This window comes from Anabrus simplex, chromosome 1 (genome assembly GCF_040414725.1).
Source record: "Anabrus simplex isolate iqAnaSimp1 chromosome 1, ASM4041472v1, whole genome shotgun sequence".
Classification (NCBI taxonomy): Eukaryota; Metazoa; Arthropoda; class Insecta; order Orthoptera; family Tettigoniidae; genus Anabrus; species Anabrus simplex.
This window is the reverse complement of record NC_090265.1, coordinates 55,413,594-55,430,217: the sequence shown is the minus strand read 5'-3', so window position 1 is coordinate 55,430,217 and position 16,624 is coordinate 55,413,594. Positions and strand designations below refer to the sequence as shown.

Here is a 16,624-nt window from a genome sequence, read left to right as displayed (position 1 = left end):
TGTAAAAGTTTTGGATGATGCATAAAATAATTGATGCACTTAGCTGTTGAAGGAAGAATTCAAGAAGAATAATTTCGGCACTGACGATTCTTGAGGTTTGTATACATCACTCCTTATGAAGTTCTGATAATTGCGCTGCGATGTGTTGGACGTATTGCATGTAAGGTCTTATTGGTGATCAAAGTTTCAGATTATGTTTAAAAATGCACACATCACTGCATATAGTTGTCGTTGAAGGATAACGAAGATCCTTGAGAATGATGAATCACATGATGCAGAGTTTTAAAAGCTGCAAATTATCAACGGTAGTGCTGAGAAAACAATCCATGCACATGCAGTGAACAATGTAAAAAGATGGTAAATAGAAGTCATTCAAAGAGATTAAAGTCCCTAAAACAATGAAAGTGAAAGTAGGGCTTGAAAGTTCAATGTGGTAATAAATGAAATGAATAAAGTTTTAAATAGTAATAAAAGCCAAATTAGTGAAATAGTAAAGGAAAAGAGGAAAAACTGAAAAAAAATTATAAAGAAAATATGTAATATGTGACTCAGCTTGCATTGCTAAGTGTTGGAGGTATTGGATAACTTGAAGAAAAAAAAAGGAGGGGGGAATTTCGGAAAGAAATGGGGAAAAGAGGAGGGGTTAATTTTAAGGGAATCGAAATGGGAGAAGAAAACAAATGAAGAGGTAATAAAATATGTAATATGTGAATCAATTTGCGGTGCGAAGTGTTGGACATATTGTATAATTTATGCAAAAGGAAGCAAGAATAGGAAGGTAAGGAGAGAGAAAATAGTTTGGAGATAATTGGGGAAGCGTGATGGAAAAAACAAGAGAGGCTAATTAAGGTGGTGCTGAGGGATGAGGAAATAGGAGTAAACACTGAGGAAAGGTGCCACGAATAGGATGGGAAATTGATTTTAGATTAGTTAAATTAAAATTTTTAAAAATAATAATCACGAGGCCAAATAGAATATTGATCTAAATGTATGAAATAGTTTTCTATTATATCGAGTAGGGGGCCTTAGTTTAATGTTTTAAGGATTTCCGTACCTTGGTTTCTGTTGGTAAAATTATGGTTGGAGTCTTGCATGTGTAGGTCTACTACTGAGAATTTATTGTATCTTAGAGCATTAGTATGTTCTGAATATCTTGTGATGAAACTTCTTCCAGTTTGTCCAATATATGAAAAATTGCAATTATTACACTTGATTCCATAAACTCCTGATTTTGAGAAACTATTAATTCTGTTAACAGAAGTGGAGTTGTATAAGACACCTGCATTTTTATTATTTGTTTTAAAGGCTATTTTTACATTGTATTACTTAAAAATGTTAGTGATTTTGTAGATGTCTTTATTAAAAGGGAAAGTGGAAATTAAGGGAATGTTTTTTTTTTTTCTTAAAGTGGTTGCGGGGCGATGTCTGTATTTGTTAATTATTCTTTCAATGAAACAATTATTGTAACCACTAGATTTTATGATGCATCGAATGGTGTTCAATTAGTTATTTAGATCCTTTTTAGACATGGTACAGTGAAGGGTCTGTGAACTAAGCTGTTGTAAGTTGCCCGCTTGTGATTAAACTGTTTAGAAACATCTAACGCGGTTGAATTAATAAACGCGGGCGAAGTCGTGAGCACCTGCTAGTATATAATAAATTGTGACAGTCAGCTTCTTTGCTATTTGTGAGTACCGTATCTCTGACATGGGGTATGTTTGATTTGGCATGTGCGCTGAGAACTTGCCAAGTGAGTGGCGTTTATTTTTTGTTTTTATTTTTTGTAACCTGTGCAGACAGTCTTGCCGGCCTTGCCGAGCCACAAAAAAATTTAAAATCAATACATTACGACTTTCAGAACATCTGATATTGAGAATGTGACAATGAAACTAAAGGAATGGAGATTTCTAGAACATTGTGCCTATGACCATTAGCGTCTCTACGGAGTAATTACTCGCGAGTGTAATTATGAATATTTAGGAGTTGTGACAATTACGTAAAATTTAATTAAAACTCATATTAAAAATTCTTCTTATAATATTTTATATCATAAGTGCGCAAGTAAATATTTATGTGATAATGACAATGTCATAATTATGAATGTCAACTGAACGACCTACTTCCGCCTGAGGCAGTTGATGACTTAATACACGAAGCATCACTTACTAAAAAGGAAGTAAGACACCCCTAACACCTCTAAGGGAGGAGATGACCTGTAAAAGTACTTGGTAACGACTGGGGGTCATTGATATAAACAGCAACATTCTGGGCCCCATTTAAATTAAGCCTCCACCGAGCTCGATAGCTGCAGTCGCTTAAGTGCGGCCAGTGTCCAATATTCGGGAGATAGTGGGTTCGAACCCCACTGTCGGCAGCCCTGAAGATGGTTTTCCGTAGTTTCCCATTTTCACACCAGGCAAATGCTGGGGCTGTACCTTAATTAAGGCCACGGCCACTTCTTTCCCACTCCTAGCCCCTTCCTGTCCCATCATCACCATAATACCTATCTGTGTCAGTGCGACGTAAAGCAACTTGCAACAGCAAGTCATTGGCATGGGGGTTGAGAACGGATGAAAAAAAAAATCCCATAAAAACGACCATGATTAGTGGTGGATCGACAGTTATCAGGGTCACTAGGCTGACTGGTGGCAGTCCCAATGACAGATGAAATCATGTACATCATACCTATACCGAGATGTGTAAATGCGTACAGTTATCACTTATTTTGTTTATTCCCAGACTATATAAGCTGCTACAAGGACAAAGTTTAATGTGAAACAAAATAATCAAAAATTTAAACTTAAAATTAAACACATAACAATAACTCCAATGCTACTAAATATTTAGTAAAATATCAATCACCCTCACAATAACGAAAAAAAAATTTACACATATTTTACATGTAATACAAATCTTAAAAGTAAATATTCGAAAAAGTAACCAAGCAGCATTGGGTACTACAGCTAGTACATATATAAATGTAACTGTACTCACATGCTTTTGTTGGTCTTCTTTGATAAGAATAAGTTTACCACCCTTATCGCTTCCAAACATTCCAAATACTTTCTTTTTAGGTTCACCAACTGAGATGAAGACTCCTTTCTCAACAACAATAGGTGGTACACTTAGCATATCCCAAGTGTAATCCCACTCAACCTAGAATTAGACAGAGATAGAGAGGAAAAAATTTGTAATTATAAAAAAATGTACAGTACATAGAAGCAGAAATAATCATACAAAGATGTATGCAGAGATGAAATATTTATTCTGATCGAAGATCAAAAGCAGTAATAGTAGTAGGTCAAGAAAGTCTGGCTCCACTGTTGGCTGCCCTGGAGAATGTTTCCCGTGATTTATCATTTTTTCACCAGGTAAATGTTGGGGTTGTACTTTAATTACGGCCACTTCCTTCCCACCCCTAGCTCTTTCCTATCCCATCGTCGCCATAAGACTTATCTGTGGGGGTGCAAAGTAAAGCCAATTGAAAAAAAAACAAAGTCAAATGTGGTGAAGCTGACTGATATTACATTTCAAACTTCAATAATTCTGAAACCAATGAAAATAGGAAATTGGTTTTTCTTGTAGGGTATGGGTATTAATCTCCAGTAATAAAGTTTGTGGTCTTTGTTAACTGTTGCCTTTAATTGATAGGGAATTTTTGATAATAATTACAATGAAACCTCCTTAGCGCATTCCTCATTAATACGTTTTCCCACTTAGAACATCGTAAATTCCAAGTCCCCATTCTCATCGTATTAAATCTACATATTTATTATTATTATTACAACTTCCCCCATGCGGAGGCTGCCACAAGGACAAAGTATGTCGACTACACAGTATTTTGTCTCCTAAGTTACTGTTGACTTTGCTAGTGTGCCAGGTAGAAGATTCCCCAAAAGGCTCACATATCTTGTCACAAATTCTTGCTATTACAGTTTAGTAAAATCACGTTTTTTTCTAGCCCTGAAAATGTTATTTGCCATCTCTTGAGAAAGAAACACGATTTCTAACTTGGGTCAGAGCCATTGCCACATTTGCGCGATTATGGGAAAAGGCCTTGAATTCCTGAATTTCACGGGATAAGTTGCATCTACTGGGAGCAAGCTGTTAGCCTCAGGAATGTTCAGTTTTGCTTGCTGGTTAGCAGCAAGATTGCTGAATAACATAGTGAGCCTGTTTGTGCTTGAATTTTGCATTCCATTCAGAAGTTATAAATTCATTTTTTGTCTAGTGGTACAGTGAAGTGTAGCAAATATTTGTCACATGATACCGTATATCTAGATTAGGAACATAATTGTGTGAAGTTGATTGGTGTGGTGTATATTTGCCTTGTGATAGCCTAGTTGTGGGTACATATATACATAATCATTATAGACTGTTATGCCTTTCAGCGTTCAGTCTGCAAGCCTCTGTGAATTTACTAAACGTCGCCACAATCCTCGATTTGCAACTAGCGTTGTGGCCCCATTTAGTTCTATACCTATTATCTTTAAATCATTAGAAACCGAGTCTAACCATCGTCGTCTTGGTCTACCTCTACTTCTCTTACCCTCCATAGCAGAGTCCATTATTCTCCTAGGTAACCTATCCTCCTCCATTCACCTCACATGACCCCACCACCAAAGCCTGTTTATGCGTACAGCTTCATCCATCGAGTTCATTCCTAAATTAGCCTTTATCTCCTCATTCAGAGGACCATGCTGCCATCGTTCCCACCTGTTTGTACCAGCAATCATTCTTGCTACTTTCATGTCTGTTACTTCTAACTTATGAATAAGATATCCTGAGTCCACCCAGCTTTCGCTCCCGTAAAGCAAAGTTGGTCTGAAAACAGACCGATGTAAAAATAGTTTCGTCTGGGAGCTGACTTCCTTCTTACAGAATACTGCTGATCGCAACTGCGAGCTCAAAGCATTAGCTTTACGACACCTTGATTCAATCTCACTTACTATATTACCATACTGGGAGAATACACAACCTAAATACTTGAAATTATTGACCTGTTCTAGCTTTGTATCACCAATCGGACATTCAATTCTGTTGAATTTCTTACCTACTGACATCAATTTAGTCTTCGAGAGGCTAATTTTCATACCATACTCATTGCACCTATTTTCAAGTTCCAAGATATTACACTGCAAGCTTTCGGCACAATCTGCCATTAAGACCAAGTCGTCAGCATAGGCCAGACTGCTTACTACATTTCAACCTAACTGAATCCCTCCCTGCCATTTTATACCTTTCAGCAGATGATCCATGTAAACTACGATCAGCAAAGGTGAAAGATTACAGACTTGTCTAACCCCTGTAAGTACCTTGAACCAAAAACTCATTCTACCATCAATTCTCACTGAAGCCCAATTGTCAACATAAATACCTGTGATTGATTTTAATAATGTACCTTTAATTCCATAGTCCCCCAGTATGGCGAACATCTTTTCCCTCGGTACCCTGTCATATGCTTTCTCTAGATCTATGAAACATAAACACAACTGCCTATTCCTCTCGTAGCATTTTTCAATTACCTGGCGCATACTGAAAATCTGATCCTGACACCCTCTCTGTGGTCTGAAACCACACTGGGTTTCATCCAACTTCCTCTCAACGACTGATCGCACCCTCCCTTCCAAGATGCCAGTGAATACTTTGCCTGGTATACTAATCAATGAGATACCTCGATAGTTATTGCAATCCTTCCTGTTCCCTTGCTTATAGATAGGTGCAATTACTGCTTTTGTCCAATCTGAAGGTACCTTACCAACACTCCATGCTAATTTTACTACTCTATGAAGCTATTTCATCCCTGCCTTCCCACTACACTTCACCATTTCAGGTCTAATTTCATCTATTCCTGCTGCTTTATGACAATGGAATTTATTTACCATCCTTTCCACTTCCTCAAGCAGAATTTCACCAACATCATTTTCCTCCTCCCCATTAGCTTGGCTGTTCGCAACACCACCAGGATGATTTCCTTTTACACTGAGAAATGTTCAAAATATTCCCTCCACCTCTCCCGTGATTCCCTGGGATCAATTATGAGTTCACCTGAATTACTCAAAACACTGTTCATTTCCTTTTTCCCTCCCTTCCTAAGATTCTTTATTACGGTCCAAAAAGGCTTCCCTGCTGCTTGACTTAGCCTTTCCAGGTTGTTACCAAAATCTTCCCATGACTTCTTTCTGGATTCAGCAACTATTTGTTTCGCTCTGTTTCTTTCATCTACATACAAATCCCTGTCTGCCTCGGCCCTTGTTTGGAGCCATTTTTGATAAGCCTTCTTTTTACGTTCACAAGCTGCTCTCACTTCATCATTCCACCAAGATGTTCGCCTTTTCCCACCTTTACACACAGTTGTTCCTAGGCACTCCCTTGCTGTTGCTACTACAGCATCCCTGTATGCCACCCATTCACTTTATATATCCTGAACCTGCTTACTGTCTACTGTTTGAAACTTCTCATTAATCATATCCATGTACTTCTGTCTAATTTCCCCATCCTGGAGATTTTCTACTCTTATTCATTTGCAGACAGATTTCACTTTCTATACCCTAGGCCTAGAGATACTTAGTTCACTACAGATCAGATAGTGGTCTGTATCATCAAAAAATCCGCAGAAAACTCGATTTTAGCTGTGTATGGTAATCTTCGAGAAATTTCTGAAGCTGGTATGCGTCATATTGATAAGGACCTTATTCCAATTTGTGATGTACTCTGGTAAGTTTTAATATAGTAAACAGCAGTCTTGAGTTTGAATTAGAAGTAGTTGGTGGCAACACCTCTCTCGTCTATGTTTGTTGTTGTAGTTTTAGTTGTTGTGGAAGTCTTGTGCCGATGTGTTTGTGTTCTCACAACACAACAAGCCTTCAAACACATCGGCACAAGACTTCCACAACAATTAAAACTACAACCACAAACATAGACAAGAGAGGTGTTGCCACCAACTACTTCTAATTCAAACTCAAGACCTGCTGTTTACTATATTAAAACTTACCAGAGTACATCACAAATTGGAATAAGGTCCTTATCAATATGACGCATACCAGCTTCAGAAATTTCTCGAAGATTACCATACACAGCTAAAATCAACATAACATAAAAACAATGGAACTACACAGAAGATAGAAGAATGGAACCTATGTAACATGAACTAAAAAGTTTTAACAAGTGTCCACCTATACATACCAAATTTTCATGTGTTAAAACTTTTTAAGTGTTTTATATTATGACCCATATGTTTTAATATGTCCTACATACTCATGTTCTAACTTATTGTAACTTTTTACCTTGACTACTGATATTTTAATTACATGCTACTATATACATTTCCATCCCTCATTAGACATCCGGATGTCTAATACAATAACAACTTGTGAATTGTCTAATGGTTGAAACAAATCATGTACTAGCTGATGATGGCCGTTAAAGAGCCGAAACTGGTACTAGTTTAATCTATTTAAAATAAATTGTGTATTGATTGGTGGAAAAACACTTTTCTTATCTATACAGCTAAACCCATACTAGCACAGAAGTCCAGCAAACGCTTCCCATTCCCATTAGCTTCCATATCTTCCCCACATTTACCAATCACCCTTTTGTATCCTTCAGTTCTATTCCCAACTCTCGCATTGAAATCGCCCATTACCACTATTCTATCCTTGCTGTTGACCCTGACCACGGTGTCACTCAATGCTTCATAAAACTTGTCAACTTCATCCTCATCTGCACCCTCACATGGTGAATACACGGACACAATTCTAGTCCTAATTCCTCCAACTGACAAATCTACCCACATCATTCACTCATTAATGTGCCTAACAGAAACTATGTTGCGTGCAATGGTATTCCTGATAAAGAGCTCTACCCCAGACTCTGCCCTTCCCTTTCTAATACCCGTCAAGTACATTTTATAATCTCCTATCTCTTCCTCGTTACCTCTCCTTAACCGAATATCACTTACTCCTAGCATATCCAAATGCATCCTCTTTGCTCACTCAGCCAGTTCTACTTTCTTTCTTCCATAAGCCCCATTAATATTGATAGCTCCCCATCGAATTTCATTTTGTTCGCCAAGTTGTTTCCAAGGAGTCCCTCGCCTGTCAAATGGGAGTGGGACTCCGTTACTCCCATAGGTCCGAGGCTTGCTTAAAATGTTCTGAGCTCAGTAAATTCATGAGGCAGGATGCTACTCTACTTGCACTTAGTCCAAGTGAGGATCTCTCCTCTAACGGGTTATGGACCCCCGGTGAATTGTATAGTCCTAGCCGCCTGAGCACAAGGAGGACCATGACTCAGAATATGTCCGAGATGCCCACTCCCATTCCATAGCAACTGGTATCCCGACTCTCAGGACCACTTACTAGGCCACTCAGCTGTTGCCCATGGTTCACGAACTAGGACGTGACTACAGACAAAATTAAGATCTGTCCGAAAGTGGACTGGCTTCCTGCATCCGCATCTTCAAGCATGCAGAGGTCGCGAATGTTGTCAAAACTCGCACCTTTGAGTTTCAACTCTATCACTTGAGTTGGTTGAAGTTTTGTTGAATTCAAAATAGCAGTCAAAGTAATTCCTGGCAGTTGCACAGGGTTGAGTGTAACCTCCAATTCACTGTCTAAGAATGTGACCAGAAAATATTTAATAACCTACTGGTCTGAAATAAACAGCTTCTACTAACATTTGTTCTAGAAATAGTGGGATCTGCAATAATAGTTTTTGTATTGACCCCCATGCAAATATTTTCATATTTGAGTCGTCCAGTTGCAAAACCCGTTATGTCCATTTTTTCCTCAAAATGAGTTATCACCACCATTGTACGCAGCTCATCAACATACACAATCCAGTAATGTAATATGTGAACAAAGTCCGTTTCCATACGTTTAAAGGTGAAAAATAACTAGAACTGCTGCAGAAGTCGTTATGTCCAGCGTGTGTTATGCAGCAAAGCTCGTTATGTCCCAGAACACTGTAAAAGGATCATACCTACATGAACAAAATCAAGCAACTATGTGATAAGAGGTGAAGTAAACTATAACAGCGACTGTGGTGAAGCAAAAAGCATATCAAAGCATGGGAAACCCTTTTCTGCTATTGTGCCAGTACCAGTGGAGGAAGGGGGTCCTCTTAAGAAAGAACACAATGCTGACCAAACATTACGGGTAAGAGTGCATAAGGAACGATGACCTCACATTCTACAAGACAATGCTTGACCAGCGGCAAACTTGAAACAGTGAAATACCAGACAATGATACTGATGTGGGAGATTTTGCTGAGGACAATAACAAATTGTTAAACTTATAAAACGTTTTGAATGAATGATGATTTTGAGATGTAATCATAAAATCAAAGAGCGAGGATTAGATATCAAAACATTATATCCTAACCTTAAAATTATTTCCATTCATGCTATTTTCATAGTGTAATACTTTCAAACGCAGCTAATAAAACATGTTTACCATAAATCTGCACACACTATTTCATATACTGCTGCACGTACCTTTTATCTCCACAAAACTGCAGCAAAACTTATGTCGAAACGTTTTTTCCAAATAACATAGATTTTATAAGTTATATTTTATGGAGATTTTGTCGTATGATGAAGATGAACGCTAACTATTTAATTACAAAATTTCAACCTCCTAACTTCATTGCATAACAAATGACAGTTTTTTGCGCTTCCTGAAAAATTTGTTCGCCTGCACATAACGGATTTTGCAACTGGAAGACTCAGTTGTTGTCTGGTGTTTTTCACACCTTTCAGTGCCTGTGCCTATGGGAGTGGCGACACCAACCTCCTCCTCCTTCCTGAAATGTTTCTGCTTATGCAGGTCATTCACAGAGCCTCTTCCAAACTTCGCATTTTTCCTCCACAGTCTATCATTCCTCATTGTCTCCCACTGTAGTCCTCCCCGATTTATGTCATCCTCCACCTGATCCCCCCCCATCTTGTTCGTGGTCTTCCAATTGGTCTTCTTCCAGATTCTGTCCATTCCAGAGCTCTTCTTGGTAATCTTTCTGGTCCCATTCTTTTGACGTGGCCGAACCATTTCAGCTCATTTCTTTTCATAGTTTCTTTTAGGGGGTTGATCTGTAGTGTGTTTCATATTGTTTCATTTCTTATAGCGTCCCTCCTCGTTTTACCCATCCTCCCTCGCAGAAAGTGCTTGTCTGTCACTTGTAATCTACTCAGATCTTTTTTTGTCCACGTTCAACATTCAGATCCATAGGTCAATATTGGCAAATAAGATTTATATATCATGTTGATTTGGTAAGTAATTTCCAATTTCTAATGTCTGATAAACAGTAATAAAAGTTCAAGCAATTTCCTATCCTCTCCGAAATTTCTTCCTTGATGTTTCCTTTCTCAGTTAGCTTACTTCTTAGGTATTTAAAATCATCTACTTCTTTAAGAATCTTTCCATTAGACCTAACATTCTTCATTTTTCTGTTTTCTCTATTATTCTATTTCTCTGTTTTCTCTATTATTGTGGAGGCAGTCTTATACTCAGGCCAATATGGTATATTTTGTATTAGTCATTAGTATGGGTCATAATAATCTGTGTATAAAATTTGGACTTATTTACTGGGCAATCATTAGATACATTAATTTTTATTATACACCGTTAGGCTTGTCAACATTCAGTCTGCATGCCTCAGTGAATGAACTGTGCCTCCACAGTCATCATTCCGAGATGCCTAGAAACAAAACCCACCAAAACCATAAAAATAAAAAAATTCTCTTCTGTGTAACTTTGCATGGTGAATTCACTGATGACATTTTTCTTTACAATCTCTTGATTCAAATGAAAATGCTGGGCAAAAATCAGGGTTAATTTCAATATCCACTAAATCCAACTGACTTGTCACCAATGTTAGTTTCAAAAACCACCAAGTCCATTTCAGTCCATCAGGTGTAGAATTGTATTATCCAGCATTCCTCTACACTGCAGTCTACTTACAAAATCTTATGAATGTCAAAAGAACATCATAGTTCCAGAACAACTGTTTCTCCCTTTCAATCACATACTGAGTAACTGAAAAGAAATAAGGAAGAAGGAAGTGAATGTGGACCTTCAAGAATTATTTAATGGCAATTATTAGATGCATTAATTTTTATTATACACTGTTGGGCTTATCATTCAGTCTGCATGCCTGGGGAGTTTCGTTTCTTCTGATATGTTAAATCAAGAAATAGGCAATAGAATACAAGCTGCAACATAATTTTATCACTCTGTTCGTCAATGACTTTTGAACAACATATCTCTCCAAGCTTCCAAGATCACACTGTACAAAACACACCTTGTACCAATAATTCTAACTGGCTGGCAAGTGTGGAACAGTCTTTAATTAAGGAGGTGAAGATGTACCTCTTCAAGATTGTAAGAAAGAGACAGACAGAACCTTTAAAACTCCCAGAAACTGGCACATCAAAATCAGTCCCTGCAAAAGGTTTATTTTAAAAAGACCTGCACTGAAGACACATAACAGTAAAAGGTGAGGTGAACTATAAATTGTTTCCAGAGTTAAGAGGAAACAGAAAAAATAATCATTCTGATTAATGACTCTTTAAGCACCCTAAGTAAAAAATGTGATGGAACTTTTGAAGAAGCACACTGGGACTGATAGGTAAGAGGTTTTATGTTGAGATCATAAATTCAAATGATGAAGACCTGGACCAAAGTGTTTGAAAAACAAAGTTCCCTGCAGTTTGCGTTTTATATGGCAATAAACCCCAATGACCATTACCGTCTATTTTATTAAGCCCTTCAGTACACTGTATGTTTCTTATTTAATGACTTTTTTTATGAATTGTAGACAGGATATTTCTGTTGTTTTTATTTTATTACTAACAAGGTGTTACTGCCGATGATGTTACATTCATCATCATCATTTCCCTTTATCCAGCTGTAGCCAGGTAGGGGCAAATATGGTTCCTCTCCACTTTCTTCGGTTTTTCCACCACTCCTCCTCCAACACTGTGTCCCAGTCCAGGTTTCTTTCTACAATACTGCACTGGATTGTGTCCTTCCATCTCAATCGTGGTCGTCCACGCCCTCTCCTTCCTTGCTTTTGCATTTCCATCACCTTTCTTTGGCATTTTTTCGTCACTCATTCGCTTTATGTGCCCAAACCATCTTAGTCGGCTCTTCTCTATTCTATCATTCATTTTTTCCACTCCAATTTCTTCCCGGATTTTCTCATTCCTTATTTTGTCTCTTCTACTCTTCTGTATCATACTGCTAAAGAACTTCATTTCGGCTGCCTGTATTCGACTCTCATCCTTCTGTGTCACTGTCCAAGTTTCTGCTCCCTAAGTTTTTATGGGTACTTAATACAACTTGTACATAGTTTCCTTTGCTTCCACTGGCACATCTTTGTCCCATAACATGTTTCTTACACTATGATAGAAACAACTTCCAGCTTGGATCCTCTTACTAATCTCAGTACCCAGTCGAGCATTCTCCATTAATTCACTTCCCAGGTATTTGAACGTCTCCACTGCTTCCAGGAGCTTGTCTGCAAGTTTAATCTGACCTTTCCCTTCTTTCTCCCCTCTAGTCATAACAAGAGTTATACTCTTTTCTACACTTATTTTCAATCCACATTCTTCGATCTTCCCACTCACCACATCCAACTGTTCTTGAACCTTCATGTCCTCTTCTCCCCAAATCACAATATCATCTGCAAATAACATGATGTTCATTTCTCTTCCTCCATATGTTATTTTTGCTGTTCTCATTATGTCATCCATTACTGCTGTAAACAAGATTGGCAATAGAACACTTCTCTGTCTCAACCCACTAGTTACTTTTGAACCAACTTGTCCTGCCAACTTGTGTTTGCACTCAACTACAAGATTCCTTGTACAATGCCATGATCATTTTTATTAATCCCTGGTCAATTCCTTTTTGCACCAGACTGTCCCAAACTTTAGTTCTGAGGACATTGTCATATGCCTTTTCAATGTCAATGAATGTCATCACCATATCATTCCTGTACTCCCATTGCTTTTCCATTAGTTGTCTCATAATGAAAATGGGCTCTTTTGTGGATCTTCCACTTCTGAAACCAAACTGATTTTCCTGTATATGATTTTCAACCCTCAACCTAATCCTAATTTCCAGTATCCTTTCCATTACCTTAGTAACATGGGATATTAGAGTCATTCCCCTGTAGTTCTTCAATACTTTCTTATCACCTTTCTTGAAAATTGGGATGATTCTTCCTTTTTGCCAATCCTCAGGGACTTCCTTATTCTCCCAGACAATCCTGAGAACTCTATATGTTCACTGCAGGCCTACAGCTCCAGCTGCCTTTAACTCCACTGAAATTTAACCTAATCCAGCAGTTTTTCCATTCTTCATCTTTCTTATTGCCATTTCAATTTCATTCATTGTAATTTCTTTATCCATTTCTTCATCAACTAATTGCCTTTCCTTGTAGTCCATTGAATGACTCATCAGTTCTTATGTTCAGCAACTTCTGAAAATACTCTGTCCATCTATTTCTTATTTCTTCTGGCTTTGTTAATATTATGCCGCCTTCTTCCTGTACAAATCTGGTGTTTACTTGATCTCTGGTTTTGTTTCTTAAGGTATCAAACAGTAATTTCTTGCTGCCCTGCATATCATCTCGCAATTTCTGTGTGAATAAGGCCCATCTTTTCCTCTTTTCATCCTCCACTACTTCCTTGGTAAAATTCTTTGCCTCCACATATTTTCTTCTATTTTCCTCAGTCTTAGATGTTTTCAATGCTTTCCATGCCATTTTCTTTTCCTTCACTTTAATCTTTACCCTATTATTCCACCAGTGTGTCTCTTTGTCTTTCACATTTCCTGATGTTCTACCACATACCTTTTCTGCACATCCAACCAGTGCTTCCTAAAATCTTTTCCATTCCTCTTCAACATTCCCCATCTCCATCCTTGGTACCAAGGGTATTATTTCCCTTTGACATTTTTCTTGTATGCCTTTCTCCTTCAACTTCCATACTTTAATTCTTTTCTCTCTTCTTAATAGGGCTGAAACATCTAAAAGGTTCTTCTGGTGTTCTTTCTCTATGATTATATAATCAATCATGGTCTTTGTTCATCTGTCTCCCCAACCATACCTTGTAATCTTCTGACTGTTCTTCTTCCGAAACCAGGTGTTTCCAACAATCATTTGATTCCTCGTGCAAAAATCCACCAACAACTCACCTTCTGGATTTACATTTCCATATCCAAAGGGCCCTACAACATCTTCCTTTCCTTGTCTTTCCATTCCAACTTGTGCATTTAAGATCTCCCATCAACAGCACTTCCTTATCTTCTGTCTCTCCACTTCCTCTAAAAAGTCCTCAAGATGTTCATCTATGCAACCTGTTTGTGGGGCATAGAGCTGAAATAGATCTTCCATGCCATTTTCAAACTGGAGTCTCATCACCATCATTTTATTGCTGACACATGTTGTATATTCCACATATTCTTGGATTTCTTTTCTAAGTGTTATGGCCACTCCATTTTTTGCTTCAGGTCCTCTGCTGTAATACAGCCTCTATCCTTATTTCAGAGGAATCTCTCCTGTACCCCTCTTCTTGGTCTCACCACAGTCCAAGTATGGCTATATCTTTTTCTTTCATGAAGTCAACCAGTTCTTCTGTCTTTCCCATCAGTGTGAGGAAATTTACTGTTGCAATCTTGATGTAGTTTGGTGTTGGTTGCCCATTTCTCACAGTTCCCCCAGGACCCAAAGAGCTGCGCGTCGCTTTTAGCAGGGGACGCCATAACATTCTCAGAGGCACCATATCTGCTTTGTCTATGTAGGCTATTGTTACGATGGGCTCGCCATACCTAAAGGCATTATATACCTACTGCCAGGTTCAAAATTAGGCCGCCTCTAACATGGAGACAGACACCTTTCGTAGCTGCCCCTCTGGAGTACAGGTGCTACGGGTTTGCCCCTTCCGCGATCTCCACCGTACCAAAGTCCACCTTCTCCGCTGTAGATGCCGTTGAGGTCTTCACTCGTAACCCTTAGCTGGGACCCATACCAGATGTTACACACCGGGTCAGTGTGCTCTGGGACTTACATAGGCAGCGGCGCCACTCTCTGTGTAGAGCTGCCTCCGAAGAGGGGTAAGATAAAAACAGAAGTACAAGCTAAATTAGATCTTTCCCATGAAGAACTGGAAAAAATGAGACTGATCATCAGTCAAATTAAAACAGTTGGTTTGATAATGAGTCAAAATCCAGTAGCAGCCAAAGTAGTAGTTCTTATTAATAATTTCAAATACTTGGAGAGCTTAGTTTCTTCTGGTACGTTAAACCAAGAAATAGGCAATAGGATACAAGCTGCATCATAATTTTATCACTCTGTTCAGCAATGACTTTTGAAAAACATATTTCTCCAAGCTTCCAAGATCACACTGTACAAAACACGCCTTGTACCAATAATTCTGACGGACTTGAAACAGTGACTCTGACTGGACCTGCAAAACATTGCTAAAGGCCAATGAATAGAAGTTCCTCTGTTCTTGTCTCCAAATGACAAGGAGAGACAAAATAAGGAATGAGAATATCTGGCAACAACTTAGATTGGACAGGAATCTGTTGGAAACCTTAGAATTAAGCATTTTACAATGGTATGGTCAAATGAGAAGGATGGTGCCAAAATAGGACCCAAGAGCATTGTAAAATATCATCTTGGTGACTGTGAAAAACATTTTCTTAGAGAACTTTGTAAAATGTGATATAAATTGGTAGCAACTATGAAAGAATTGTTGTTTGTAAAATATCATCTTGGTGACTGGGAAAAGCATTTTCTTAGAGAACTTTGTAAAATGTGATGTAAATTGGTAGCCAAAAGAAGAACAACAACTATGGATGGACAGGACAAACTGTAGGAGTTTTGTGAACACCCACACCTGGCTTGCTAATCAATCAATCAATACTGATCTGCATTTAGGGCAGTCGCCCAGGTGGCAGATTCCCTATCTGTTGCTTTCCTAGCCCTTTCCGAAATGATTTCAAAGAAATTGGAAATTTATTGAACATCTCCCTTGGTAAGTTATTCCAATCCCTAACTCCCCTTCCTATAAATGAATATTTGCCCCAGTTTGTCCTCTTGAATTCCAACTTTATCTTCATACTGTGATCTTTCCTACTTTTATAAACGCCATTCAAACCTATTCGTCTACTAATGTCATTCCACGCCATCTCTCCGCTGACAGCTCGGAACATACCACTTAGTCGAGCAGCTCTTCTTCTTTCTCTCAATTCTTCCCAACCCAAACATTGCAACATTTTTGTAACGCTACTCTTTTGTTGTTTATAAGTTTCATTTCCGTATTGATGGATATTACTTTACATAGAAACAATATATATACAATTCTCCACCTTATCAATACGAGTTTATTTTACATTACAAATATTCAAGACTAGTTTCGACCCCTATGGGGTCATCCTCAGTTGACAATTGTAAATTGTTCATAAAAACATCACATAGTAAAAGTTAGACTAGTTTAGGCTGATCATTAATGTTTGGTGTGTCTAGTACATGACTAGTGTGCATTGTTCATAAAGACACATATTACCTTACTGCTACTACTATCCAATTTTAAGTTATATAGTATGGAACACAGATA

At 38.1% G+C, this 16,624-nt stretch overlaps 1 protein-coding gene across 1 annotated transcript in view; it reads right to left on the bottom strand.

The window, feature by feature from the left end:
- Positions 1-16,624, bottom strand: part of LOC136884060 (intermembrane lipid transfer protein Vps13) — an 816,621-nt gene that overhangs the window by 12,066 nt on the left and 787,931 nt on the right. The window contains exon 57 of the mRNA XM_067156088.2: positions 2,995-3,156. Coding sequence (XP_067012189.2) covers positions 2,995-3,156 — 162 coding nt within the window. The remainder of the gene's footprint in view (positions 1-2,994; positions 3,157-16,624) is intronic.